This window comes from Schistosoma mansoni, chromosome 4 (genome assembly GCF_000237925.1).
Source record: "Schistosoma mansoni strain Puerto Rico chromosome 4, complete genome".
Lineage (NCBI taxonomy): Eukaryota > Metazoa > Platyhelminthes > Trematoda > Strigeidida > Schistosomatidae > Schistosoma > Schistosoma mansoni.
In genome coordinates this window covers 22,292,399-22,306,671 of record NC_031498.1, presented here as the reverse complement: position 1 = coordinate 22,306,671, position 14,273 = coordinate 22,292,399, and the positions used below count along the sequence as shown (strand labels likewise).

General features: G+C 37.0%; 1 protein-coding gene across 1 annotated transcript in view; it reads right to left on the bottom strand.

Moving 5' to 3' along the window:
• Nucleotides 1–14,273, bottom strand: part of Smp_144990 (amyloid beta A4 protein related) — a gene marked incomplete at its 5' end in the record, with an annotated part of 39,369 nt that overhangs the window by 17,034 nt on the left and 8,062 nt on the right. The window contains 4 exons of the mRNA XM_018797216.1: nucleotides 1,724–1,875; nucleotides 9,246–9,273; nucleotides 10,618–10,718; nucleotides 11,856–12,260. Of these exons, the coding sequence (XP_018652280.1) occupies nucleotides 1,724–1,875; nucleotides 9,246–9,273; nucleotides 10,618–10,718; nucleotides 11,856–12,260 (686 nt within the window). The remainder of the gene's footprint in view (nucleotides 1–1,723; nucleotides 1,876–9,245; nucleotides 9,274–10,617; nucleotides 10,719–11,855; nucleotides 12,261–14,273) is intronic.

The window sequence follows — 14,273 nt, the reverse complement described above, 5'->3', positions numbered from 1 at the left end:
TTTCCTTCTGATCATCATCATTTTTCTTATTTGTCATTTGAATCAATCATTAGAAGGTACTTGGTTAACAGTATTATCCAACTCTGTCGTATCCAGGTTATCTTTACACCAATCCTCTCGGATCTTTAACTGCCATTTAACCTTATCACTCGAAATTTGATGAGTTTTATGGCCTGAACAAATTTAGTTTTCTTGGTTATAGTGTAGCACAATGCTGGTACTTGGAAATAATCACATGAACTCAAGTGTTTAGAGGTAAACACATAGTATGTGTGTATATGTATCTCTTCTACATAATTGTGTACGCTAAGGACGAAATGATAAACACACGTAAGTATAACCCGAATAAATGCTAATACACATTGAAACAAAAATATGCACACTGAGTATATGTGTTAGAAAACAAACACGAATTAGCAAAGATACAACAACAACACAACATGGATTTTGGCTTACATCCTGAATTTAAAAAGAGAAAGCAAGAAAATAGAAGAGTATCAGTCTAAAATCTTATTGGTCATGTCGTGTATGCTTTACTTTTCTCATCAATTATGTATTGCCCCTCGAAGATGGACGTCTCTCAACCAGTAGTCACAACACTCAATAGTCCATTATTCAGTTATAACTACATCATAGAACATGGAAAAAATATGCATCTATCTAATCTATCACTTAGTTTACTTCAGGGTTATGAAAAAAATTCCCCCCATATTCGTTAGGATGGAGACAATTGTGGCTAGACAGCAGTATAGTTGGACTTTAAAAACCCATTACAGACAATGCTATTTTTTATATTAATTCTATCCTAAGATGATTAGTAGCGACATTGTTATCCAAGTCACTGTCAGTCAAAAGCAGAGTGGAGTCTACTCAACAGGTTCACAGCTTCAAGTCGTTACACCAAATCAGAATAGTGAGATGAAATCAAGACGAGAAGCGAAGTATTGATATCAGTGATTGTAGAAAAAGAATTAGGGATAGACAATATGATCCGAAAGTTGATTTATAGAATAAAAAGTACGAGATAATTTTAAAACTAAGGATCTAAGGAAAGACAAGTGGTGGATGTGTTTGCGACAGTGAAACTGTTTCTGAGCTATGTCACTCAGAGCTTTAGACTATGTCATGATTATCTTGCACGTTCCAACCGGATAGTACTTTGCATTTACCAATATAGCTCAAACCAGCTTGTCAATGACTCCATGAGCTATGAAGGTAAACTGTAAAATTATCATGCTTACTCAAAATCATTATTGATAAAGGTTGGAATTATTCCGTTGATGATATTTAGGATTAAATTTCGATGAGTCCCTTTCGGTTCCTACATATTATGTACAGCTTGACTGGATACAGAAACTCTTCACAAGTTCTTTTAGAGCAGATGGATTGTGGTTATTAGTGAGATTTATAACTCGTTTTCCATCTAATTAGGGACTCGTCAGATGGATGTATCAGCATTCCAGTGTTGATGCATTCATATTGAGATTCGAATCCAGTCCCTTTCGGTTGAGGCGCTCAACGTGTTATCAACTAAGCTACTGGGCCCAGATAGCCACTAACTTTTGCAACAGGTAAGATATTAATGACGTTATTGGTAAGGGTTTCATACATCGAGTCAAGTTTTCTGTCTGACTATATGCAGAGTCATTGGTGAATATTGTTGAGGAATCAAAAACTACCGTGAGACAGCTATAGCATAATAGTATTGAAATAAATATCTAACCTTGATACGATTCACTACTTCTTGAGCTTGAAGCATACGAGACATTCGTGTTGACTGTTTATTACATAAAATCTGAGTACTTCCCATATACTGAGCTCGAAACAATAATCCATGTATGAGAACGTCTGGTTGTTCAGGATGTCGAACAGAGACTGGAAGAAAAGTGTAGTCGTATAAAATAATAATGTTGAAATGATAATTATTATTTTTCTTCGAAATAGTTAAAATATGAGGTTGTGTAAACATATGAATACAACATTATTACCACCATCCCAATCAATTCTTACACAGTCAGTCATAATCGATGTAGGGCACAACACAATTGTGCATCAAGCCGAGTCACTACATACTAAAACAGAACAGTCAGATAAAACTGACAAGATGAATAGCAAGCGTCGGTGATAGTAACAGCCATGACACTGGAAGAACATTCCGAATATAGTCAAAAAAGTATGGAATTTATTCATGGAATAAAGTGTGAACCTATTAGCTAGAATCTGATAATTTGTAATGAAAGGTGTTTGGGGGATCGACGGACTATTAGATGCAACGCTGATTGATTGATAATATGAAATGATATAATGCGGTCGAGTAATGGCTACTTACGGGACCAAATTGATGTAACCTCTCGAGTGATTTTAGATCAAACACAGGACCACTAGCCAGAAAAAGTTTTTTTCTTACGTAGTAAAATGACAAGCTTATATACGAAAGATTAACACAATAAATATGATAAATCTTTATAGGCGATTGAAGAGAATCAGTTTCGTAGGTCACTGATGCTTCAATCAATTAAGGCCTGACTATTAGGCCTAATTCTTGGATATTGTAACAGGAATAGTAAAGAAAACTAGAACTTAGAGGAATCTTAAAAACGAAAACATTTGATCCACTGTAACCTATTTTAAATCATATCACCTATGGTCTCGAAGAGGTATATATTCCCTACTGAAACAGATTACCAAACAAACAGCTAGTAACTTCGCAGAATGATCTCAAGTCTTGACCTATCCACCCCAGCCTTTTTTCCAACCTCCATCTATGCTAATCAGCACTGTAGGTCTATGTAGGAGGTGGTTGGATATATGTAATACATGTTCAGTTCACCTTCATAGTTTCGTCAGTCAATTGCCATCCTTCTCTGGAACCATATCCCATGTCATTCAGTTGAACACTGTACCAAAATTAATATTTAAAATCTTAATACGAATCAGTGGTATATTTTAACTGTTCAATAACACCCAATAGGTTCAATAAAATATTTTAATTATAAAAGAGTAATTAAGGTTTCATTTACTCGAGACTTGATTCACATGTTTTGTGTGAGGACCAGTTGATATGATACGTAATGTGACGGAGTTAATGATGTACACTATTAACGCTTGAAAAACCCAACTATATAGAGAAGATAGGCTGTATAGGAAGATTAATTTCCTACATGAATAATATTTGTAAAGAAGGTGTATTTATAGGTAGTTATGGTTACATGATGGACATGAGGGTGGTGACCTTGTTTATATAAATAATCCAGCGCTTATTTTAGCTTGGCCACACTTGTATGTAATCATTTAATTAGATGCATCGTTAATACTTCAATCAAACTGTTAAAATAGAAATAGTTGGAATGAAGCCGGAAATTGAGACTCACTCCCCCAATACAAAACAGGCACACAATGAAATTGTTGTGCAACAATTTAGTGTACCATATCGTAATAAGTGTAATATTATTACCATTTATCGACAAAATTAAGCTGACAATTTTAAACTTTTGTTTAGATAATTACATTTCTACCTTCCTTAAATTTATTAAACTCATTACATTTAAATAATTCGACAAAATACAAAACAGAGTGTATCATCCTTTTTAGTATTCAATAATAACAGGATTTATCAATTTGTTAGTGTAGTACAGTTGAATATATCATTAGTAAAAGAAAAGAGAGGGAATGAGATACGCGAGTGACTTTGTTATCTGGTTAAAAATTTATGGATTTAAAGTAATGGTTAGTAAAAGCAAACAAATAGAAGTGGAGAAAAACTATAAAATGTAGTGAAATAGTAAAAATTTAGATTATTATTTATATCAACAAAATGTTAGACTACAAAAATAATAATAATTATTATTATCATTATTATTATGTCCGAGTCAAAAACCAGACTGGTTCTCTCTAGTCTGCTCTTCACGAGCTTCAGTTATGCATCAAAGTATTATTGAAGATAATATTGTAGACACTATATTAGTCAAACTGATCCCTCTGTAATTGTCACAAGAGGACTTTTGTCCCTTCTTATAGACTGGAACAATCAGTGATTGAGACCAGTCAGATGGGATTACGCCCAGTTCCCAGATTCTATCTAAGTCCTCGGTCAATCTCGCTGCTAATACTGACCGCCATCCTTAAAAATCTCAGGGGTAAATCTGTCAGGGCCTGCTGCTCGCCCTCGCTTCAGATTTCCTATAGCTTTTTCAACCTCGTAAAGAGTTGAGGGACTTACACCAACTTGCCATTCACGTCGATTGGGGGTCGAGGGAAGCTGACTTCACTCTTCGTTATGTTCAGAGCTAGATGGGATGAGTTTACGAGAATCTATCAGTGCAGTAGATGCTGCTGAGATCCAGTGCTTCTCCCTAACCTTATGGTTTACCGTACTAGCAGATATCACTGCTGTTTCCACAGCTTTTCGGATGTCATCCTACCCTGCCTCGGGGTGGACACAACTCACATGATTGCCTAACTGTTTTTCTAGTTGTTCCTGAAATATATTCTTAGCTTGCCTATTATTAAGTAGAACCCTAAGAGGTTTCCTTGCGTCTTTCCTACGTCCAGTAAGACGCAGACAAATACGCACTCGCACTAGAGCATGATCTGAATCTAAACATGTGCTCCAGAATGAGCAACAGTCTTTCACCGAGCCACTCGGTCGGTGGCTGATAGCGATGAGATCTATTTGTGTCCAACTTTGGGACGAATTCGGGAGTCGCCATGTCAAAAGATGTTTTTCCTTGTGTTTAAAGTTAGTGTTTGCAAAAAACAGGCGGTTATCTGAGCTTAGCTACAACAGACGGTCGCTATTATCTTACCTTTGAGCCAAGAAATTACAAGATCCACCCAGGTGTTTTTCACTTAGTTTACCTACTTGACAATTAAAGTCACCAGCCTCTATTACTATATCAGAACGCCTAGCTTTTCGGAGGTCGGAAAGCTTTCTGTAAAACTCATCTTTTACGTCATCTGAACAGCAGTCAGTGGTAGAGTAGGCAGTGACGACGAAGAGGCGACGACGAGTGTCCCTAAATTTCCGAGTCATTACTGTTCCGTTTAGTCGGACAGCGCACAGACAACCGCCTAGTGGGATCCAGTCTAAAAGAGCTAGTTCTGCCCTAGTACTCAATGCTATACCTAAGCCAGCGAGGCCGCGAAGAGCAGCATTAGGGTTTCCAGATACATGAAGCGTGAATCAAGTTGGTTCTTTATTTTAGCATTATAAAGTCAAATAAATGACGCTACTCGGATCTTGTATGCGTGTTTCAGAGACGCAGAACACGTCGATGGTGTAGATTCTAAAGTCCTAGCTAAGGGAGCCTGTTATCCTATTTGGCACCGTGTTCGGACTTTAAAAGCTCCTACATGTAGTTTAGAGCGTGGTTTCAGGAGACCAGGAATAATGTCCCGCGTACTCGAATCGTTTGCCCTGGCGGTGCGATGTGATAAAGGGATGTGATAAGGGATAGTCGTGAAGATAAGAGAGTTATTAGGAGGTTTAGGGAGGATTTGATTGCAACCAACTTGGTCTCGTGTGTTGTTACGGGTATGAGGGCTGATATCACTTCCCGGATGCCCACACCGTGGAAGGGTATCTCTTGAGGGACCTGAAAAGGAAGTCGGATTAATGTTGGTCTTAACGACCTGGGAGCGTGACCGCAGAGCCCAAAGGACAACTGCTTGAGGCCGGTCGCGCATGGCCTTTTTATGGGAGGTTTTCGACGTGTTAGCTCCTTTCATCAAAGGGCCTTGCCGCTGGAGACGGAAGCCCATGAGGTAAGATGAGGCGTGACACTTTTGGGGTCGACCTTTTCTAACTCCTTCCTTCCTTGTGAGAAGGCAGTGTCGCTGCTGATGCTGGTTGTCCGAGGGGAACACCTTACTGCTGTCACACCCCTCTTCAGTCAGCAGTACGACTTCGCCCTCAGACCTTGAGTTGCTGCTTTTAGTCTTACCATTCTCCAACCGACCTGCCTGGCATGGTAGAACCTACAGGAACATATGTTCCAACCAATATAGCTCGGTTGGGTCATCACGATAGGCAAGCCTGACCACCACGTCAAGGTAGCAGCTACGGTCGGGGATGAGATGATATCATTTAGGTCAATACTTTTTGTTTCAATTCATTGTGAATTTCAGCAAAGATGACAGAAGTGAACTTCATTTAGTGTAACATTTTAAGGTCAATATTTCTTGTATCAATTCAGTATAAACTTCGTTCAATATGTCAAGTGTGGACTTTCATTCAACGCGACAACTACATTACCTGTATCAACTCAAGTCAACCATATTTAGCGTGTGCTTTTACAGTAACTGTGTATTTTCTCCTATACGTGATTAAAAATTAGTATATAAGTGATTTTGGCCTAATGGGGGTCCAAATTTCGAGACTTGTTCGCAGACGTGTTTTTAAAGAGTCCATAAATCATCATTGCACCAGTCTTTCGTGTCTTTACTTTGCGTCATGGGAATTGGAGTGGTTCCTAATTATCAAATATAAGCAATAAGATTGGGGATCAAATAGATTCGAATGACGACAAGCCCAGACATAATAGACGCGATCAATATGTCAGATATAACAGCTAGATATGTAGCGAGCTAGAATGTATGTCAGATCTTAAAATTTCCCATCGATGGATCGTTAAATAGATGGGTTTTTATGAAATAGTTGGTAACACTAAACATGCTTCAAACGCAACTTAAAAATGCTTCAAATTGTTATACATTGGGAAAAGATTCAACAAATAACAAAATTTATAAGAAATATCTATTATTTTTAGAAAAATTCAAGTATAGACGACAGGCACTAGATCATGCATTAAAATTTTTCTTTAAACCGTGGCAAGTAAAACCCTAAACACTTAGTTTCCTTATTATTAGTAGTACTATAATTATCACTACTACTACTTAGTACTAATGAGTAACTTTCAATTAAATACAACGTAAACATTATCAAGATCAAAATAATCGAGCTTCATTAAAGACATGAGTACAATGTGATATGTATATGATACACTTTTAAGGTTGATTTCATTTTTATCAATGAAATTAATGGCAACGACAATCCAAATCTCCAAAATGACCAAAACACCAGATATGCATGTATTTATTAACAAAGTATCTGGACTGAGTTAGTTCATAAACTCAAATCGACTGTTCAGGATAACTCGATCAAACAAAAAATTCGCAATATACTTGAAATTATCAGACTAGTCGTTAATAGTAAATCATAGAAAACGATGTAGCATTTAGGTATAAACTGGTATTTATCCAAATTCCAGTATAGCACTGCAGAATTTATTAAAATGAAAAATATAGGAAAGGGAAAAATAACAACAAATGAAATTACAACCTATATCTAGAGCCTTGGTTCTTACTATGCCGCGTACTACTAGACTACTCGAACGATCGAACCCGCAACGTCGCAAGAGAGAAGACAGAAGACTAGTAAGTAGGAATTTTATTCCCCAAAACAGTGTCAAAATATAGTACAAAAATCTCATGTATGTATAGTTTTTTGACCGAAAGTAAATCATCATTTCGGACAGCCAATAAGCACATAGGGGGTCATTCTTATCCATCCAATAGGGAAGCTACACGTCGTCGTCGGAGAGTACTGGGGATAGCAATGCGGTGGCCAAACATGATATTGCCTTACCGATTACATTTGAAAATATTAAAGAAGCAAGCGAAGAAGATAATACCTTGAAGACTATCCATCATTTTCTAATCAATAAGAGGCCTTCAGGACGATTGCAAGGAGAGATTTTACAATACTTCCGTCGACGAGAATCTCTCACAATTATCGGCTCTTGTATCTTGTTTGGTCACCGCATTGCTATCCCCAGTACTCTCCGACGACGAATACTCAAACAGTTTCATATGAGGCACCCGGGAATGAGCAAAATGAAATCACTGGCACGAAGCTACGTGTACTGGCCTTCTATGGACCTAGGTACAGAACAATTGTGCCACAGCCGCGAATCATCTCTAGAAGCAGCAAAGAACCCAGCGATATTTGACAGAATATTGCCACCCAAGAAAACAATAAAACCTGTACACGAGTATCAGACGAGTACCCGCAGCTTAAAGGTAGGTGAGAAAGTACTTGTAAAGTGGTATCAAGGCGGTCGGAAATGGGAACCAAGTGTCATAGAACGGCGTATCGGTAAGGTACTTTATCCAGTACGGAGAAGGGACGGAAAGTGTATCAGACATATTAATCAGATGAGAAAGGATCATAGAACAGCAACAGTAGATACACAACTACCGTTTCACATGCTGGTGGATTTAACGCAGAAAAGCCTGAAAGAAGACCCCAACCAACGACTTGAAAAACGTAAGAGTGAAAGCACACAGCCGATAAGGGTGCTGAACAGAAAAAGGAGAGCAACAACAGTGTTTCATGTAGATCCAAAAAGAAAGTCATACGTCACAGACTTCAAAGAGGGGAGGTGTAAGGATGACTCGTGGGCCAACTCAAGGAAGCTCCGAGAAGCCCAGAAAGAGCCAAAGACATTCCATCCAGTCACCCCTAGGGGAGCATTCTCGAATGTCGACGTGTAGCTTCCCTATTGGATGGATAAGAATGACCCCCTATGTGCTTATTGGCTGTCCGAAATGATGATTTACTTTCGGTCAAAAAACCATACATGCATGAGATTTTTGTACTATATTTTGACACTGTTTTGGGGAATAAAATTCCTACTTACTAGTCTTCTGTCTTCTCTCTTGCGACGTTGCGGGTTCGATCGTTCGAGTAGTCTAGTAGTACGCGGCATAGTAAGAATCAAAGCTCCAGATGTAGCAAAATGAAATTGATAAAAATCGAAAACTGAGAATGTTACTGAAAATTCGCTCCGTTTTTGTTTATATTATGATCTCTCTTATTACCACCCAGCTACTCTTATTACTTAGTATTCTTTAGACACTTCACTCGACAAGTCCCCAAATCAGAACACGGTTAAACAGGAACGTAATTATATCCCAAATAAATGAGGTTGGATGTGAGCAGGAATCACAATAAGAAAAATGTTAGTATATTTATAATTCTAGCATAAGATTCTAGTGTTCTCTAAGTATCCGCTAGAGCTGATTGGCTAAAAAATGATTAACTAGCACTTCCCAACATAATCCTCCACAGAATATGCTCCAATCCAATCCATATCCCGCTAAAAGTTTAGAATAATTGCTACATTATTATGAATCATTCAGTGCGTAATAATACTTTTAATACACACACACACGCACAAACATACCTTCTCGAACTCTACGTTGACGATCAGCCTGTTGAAGTAAAAAACAATAAAGAAAAATAATGAAAAAGTTGTTCTTCAACATATCGTAAAACGAATAAATTTTCATGATCTATCACTATTAAAGATCCAAAATTGATCCGGCTACACATTGAATTTAATTTCCCGTTTTACTCATCAGTATTTTTTTAAAATTATGCTGTTATAGTGTACTAGTTTATGAATTATTCTTAAAATAAGAGGGCTAGTGATATAGTTGAATCGTGAAATGTTTTGTTCAGAGGGGTGAACAACGGTATTATCTACAGAATAATTCAAAAGTATGAGTTTTTCAGACATTGTTTTTAAACACTACTGAGATGTGAACCGCTACGCTGTGAATAGTTGTTCTCATATGTGCTTGTCTGAGGTTGGTAATATAAAGAATTTTTATTTAATTAGCCACACACGGACAGAAATATATATATATATCCAGAATTTTCCATTGATTTCTTAAGTGCAGAATAGACATTATTTTAGAAAGTGCCCACATAATGATGACAAAGGAAACAATACTAACATAAGAGAGCCTCATCTAACAGGTCTAAAAGACAAACTGATGTTATCCTCGTTAGATTCAAGAAAGAACAGTACTTCTCAATAATGACGTGTTTATGTTAAATCGTATTAATGATTGTAGATACTCAGGAAATGATTAGCAACATTTGTACCATTGAGAAATATATGCTTCAAATAGAATGGTAGCAATAATTATAATAATTTATGAGACAAAAGAATTAAATAATAACATACAGCAAAAGACGGTGGCCCAGTGGCCAAGGTATTAGGATTTCATAATCAGTAACTCACTGGCTGGAATCCTTTTATTACATCTGCCTTTGTCTGAGTAATTTGAGTAGTTTCATTAGGTCATATAGCGTGGTTCATAGTATTTAAACCAGTATTCAAACTAATACCTCATGAATAAGTTACAACGAAAGAAACAAATTATAAAGACCTAAAACCAGAGGAGCCGTAATCACTTGACATGAATTCCTTCTGATACTTAGTTTTAGATTTAAACAAGAACGATATGATCATCAATTGATAATAATTTAAAACCAACATATTTTGGAGTTATTGAAATGCAATTTATGCAAAATATAGTACTAAAAGCAATGAAGTTTACGTAGTTGGGTAGTATTAAAGTATTAATAAAAATAAACAGACAGATAAAACAGCCTCCAATTAAGTCGCAAATGTGAAAGTTGCTCTATATCCGCAGTGGTAACCTAATGGCTGAGTTCAACATTCAAATGCACCCTGGTGGTGACTAGACTGCACTACAATCAAAGTAAAACAAAAAAATATACACTACTAATAAAGTATTACATACCTCTATGCAAGACTTGTCTTTTAATTCTGGAATATAAACTTGTTTATCAGCTTGATACTGTTTATCTAATAGTTGAGCTGTATCCTCGTCACTGTCAAAATCTGATGAAATCAATTTCAAAAATAAATTAAAACTTATGGACAATAGTTATTAAAATAATAATAACGATAATAAGTGACATATATGGATTAAAAATGTATGTATGAAGTGGAGTAGTCAACAGCTAGAAAATCAGTAATATTGGAGAGTAATGTTAGAGAACATGTTTAGTTGAACAATCTTGTGATATTTTGACTAGTACGGAACTTCTTTGAAAATAAAACCCGTATTAATTTATAAAATATTTGACTTCCCGGCCGTCAGAGCTTGAAAAGCCTTGGAGATCCTAAGCAATGTTCCATAATACTAATAACCAGTAGTCAGCAAAAGTAAGGAATGTAAATTTATTCATTCTTCATCTGTTATTGAGATTTGAACACTGGTATTTGTAATACTAGTCAGTTTTGGGATTTTAGTTGAACAGTGTAAGATAAATAACTTAGTGGCACAACCTCCCCCCTTATGGCGGAACTACAGAATGAATAACGCTGTGGTTAAGTGTATAATACTAAATAGAGATGGTGTATCAAATGGTGAGACAGTGAAACGTCACCAGCTGAAATGGTTGATACTGTTACACACGACTACATACTTAACATGCTATGCTGACTAGTATAGAGACAAATCAAGATAATTGTATTGATCCATCAAGTTATTGACTGTTGATCTGAGGCGTGTTAAGGGGTGTGGATTTCCTGAACTAGGGTCCATTAAATAACTTTAATCCACGGCAGATATTAGGTGTCATAGTTCAATAATTGATTATTGTGACACATGTGTGTTTATTCTTTTCAAACTTTATGTATTTAATGCTCAACCACCATTGGTGTTATTTTTTCAACTCTTCCGCATTTTCTTTTATTAATTTCCTCTTGTCGTAGCGGTATGAAGTGTAGCCACTTGAGCCAATACATATTTTCACATTATTTTGAACATGACTAGACAACTACAGGTTTGTGTATTACTCGTTGAGCAACCCTTGTGCGGAGATTGAGGAACCAGTCGCTTAAATTGAAGTAGAGCTGAACTCAAAGTCTAATGACTACTAATCAAGCTCTAAAAAACATTAAGTTGTAACTATAATTCCAACCTTACTGAAGGTTACAACAAATTTTTCAATTTCGCTGCCAAAAACCTACCCCCGTCTCGACAATCGGAGTGTCGTAAAATAGGTGACTTATAAACTTCATCAGAATTAGTATTGATACGAGTTGCACTCTTCGAATTCAATTTATTTGTTACGGTACCTGGATGACTTGAATTAATTGATGCTTTAAACTGACTTTTTTGTTTCGAATTTTCAAACGTAGACGATAATGGTGATGAACATTTTGTATTTTGTCCTCTATCTGAATTATTTCGAGATTTAATTTCAGATTTATTAGGAACAGATTTACTGATATTACTTCTATGGGAAGTTTCATCTTCACTTGAACTATAGACAGTATGTACTTGTGCAGGGAATGTCCAATGATGCATTTGTTTGTGTGAACATGAATCAATAGGTGATTCTAGAATATTATTTTGAATGTCAGTAGCATTACCTAAAAGAATAATAAATGATTCATTTTATACTTTGAAAATACATAGAGTGAGAAAAACGTATAAAAAAATAAGAAAAAATACAAAGACAAAAATTGAGAGGTAGAACAATAAGAGAAACCACTGTTTTTTATAGGAGCCAGTATCCATCATCAACGTAGAATCCAACAAGAATGAAGTATCCGTTCAAATAGCCAGATTTCACATCGTCAAAGCAAGACAAAAAAATTAAAAAAGATATGAAGTACAGCAGAGGAATAAATTTAAACAGTAATAGGAATTCGGAGGTAAGTACAGTTAAAATGGAATATAAAAGATCGAAGAATAAGAAGTAAGAAATGACACTGAATATTTAGAGAAACACTAACAATGAATGTAACCGCGATTAACCTTGTGTTATATCAGCTAAGGTTCCCAACCATTGATTACAATTAATGAACAGATCAAAACTAAGGACATCGCACCCACGAGCTAAGACCAGAAGTCAATGAGTTCGTGAATTGACGCCAGGTCTTGATCCGTTTGCTCCTATTTTTAAAGAATATTGTTACTTTGACCAGCATTTCACGTCGGTATGTATGAGAATACATAACATATATCCAAACTACGAAGAAATAAGATTGGGAAAAAAGTAACAACAATTATGGATCATGTGTTGAGTTTATTTGGTAAATGACAAGTACAGGAAATTGAGAAAGTGGGGTTGTTCACTAGGTGAACTGGCTTTTAGAATAGCTGTGACTGACTTATTTTGTGGACTTCCAATTACAGATAGATCGAATAGTGTTAGTATACAAGGGGAAAATAAGAAACTTGATCAAAATGAGAGTTAGTTAGATCGGATGTTTACATTCGAATATATCCATGAACACAATTTAACAACACTGCAATATGTGTATTGCCAACTAAATTCCCAACTACATAGATGATATATTTTACACTACTTTCTAAAAACCGGTAGAATGTGCTCGAAGTTTATGATCTTATTAAAACAAAGATCTATCAAGGTGGTGGGCCCCCAAATGCCCTGGTACGGCCGAGAGTGGGGAGAGTCCGCTCTCCTTCTCGAAATGCTCTCACATGGCCGCGCGTATATAGCCCCTGCCAGGGAAGTCCTACTCACTACCTTCTCGTGGCGGGGGTGTTGTTTACGAAAGTGAGAGGACGAAAAGTGAATGTCCGGCGCTTTAACCGGGTTGGTGGATATGAAGGATCCACCTAGGGGAGTTGGAAAACCCTGATTCCAAACCAATAGTGCACATGGGCTCCCGTATTCTGAAGGAACAAATGGCGAATGAACCAGTTATTGGTCACCGGCTACCATGGGACTGCATCTCCTCACGATGCTCCACTACCTTGTGGGTTAGACCTCTAGGTCAAAGGCTCGGGGTGTGGCCCCCTAAGAAAACCACCTGCTTCGGTTTGGGCACCCGGGCAGTATCACAGCCCTCTCGCAAATAAATGAAATGGAACATTCAACTGACAATTATATTCTCGTTCATACTAGAAACAAATCAATTTGCATTATTACTATTATTATTATTATTGTTATTATTATTATTTACCATATCGCTAATTCACCCCCTTTTATCCCCAATTTGTGTAACCTTACTTTTCAACTTATGCAGCAGCTCGCCCATGGTGGAAAATCTGTCCTATCTAAACGATCTCCAGTCACTGTCTGGTTGAAAGTGAATGCTTCCACCGATTATGAATACTGAAGCAGTCTTTCTGAAACCACGTACGCCGTTCAAGCTGGCTTCCTTCAACGTTCGCACACTAATGCAGATCAGACAACAGATAGGGCAGGCTATGTCTTTGGAAGGTCTTAATGTTGACGTTTGTTGTCTATCCGAGACCCGTATTCAAGACTCTAGTGAAGTACTACAAATCCGCTCTCCATCTGTCGCCTCGAAAAGCTTGTTCCACGTGCGCTTATCCGGGGACCCTGTGGCATCTTCGTCTGGTCTTGCTGGCGTTGGTGTCGCACTAAGCGCTAGAGCTGAGGCAGCACT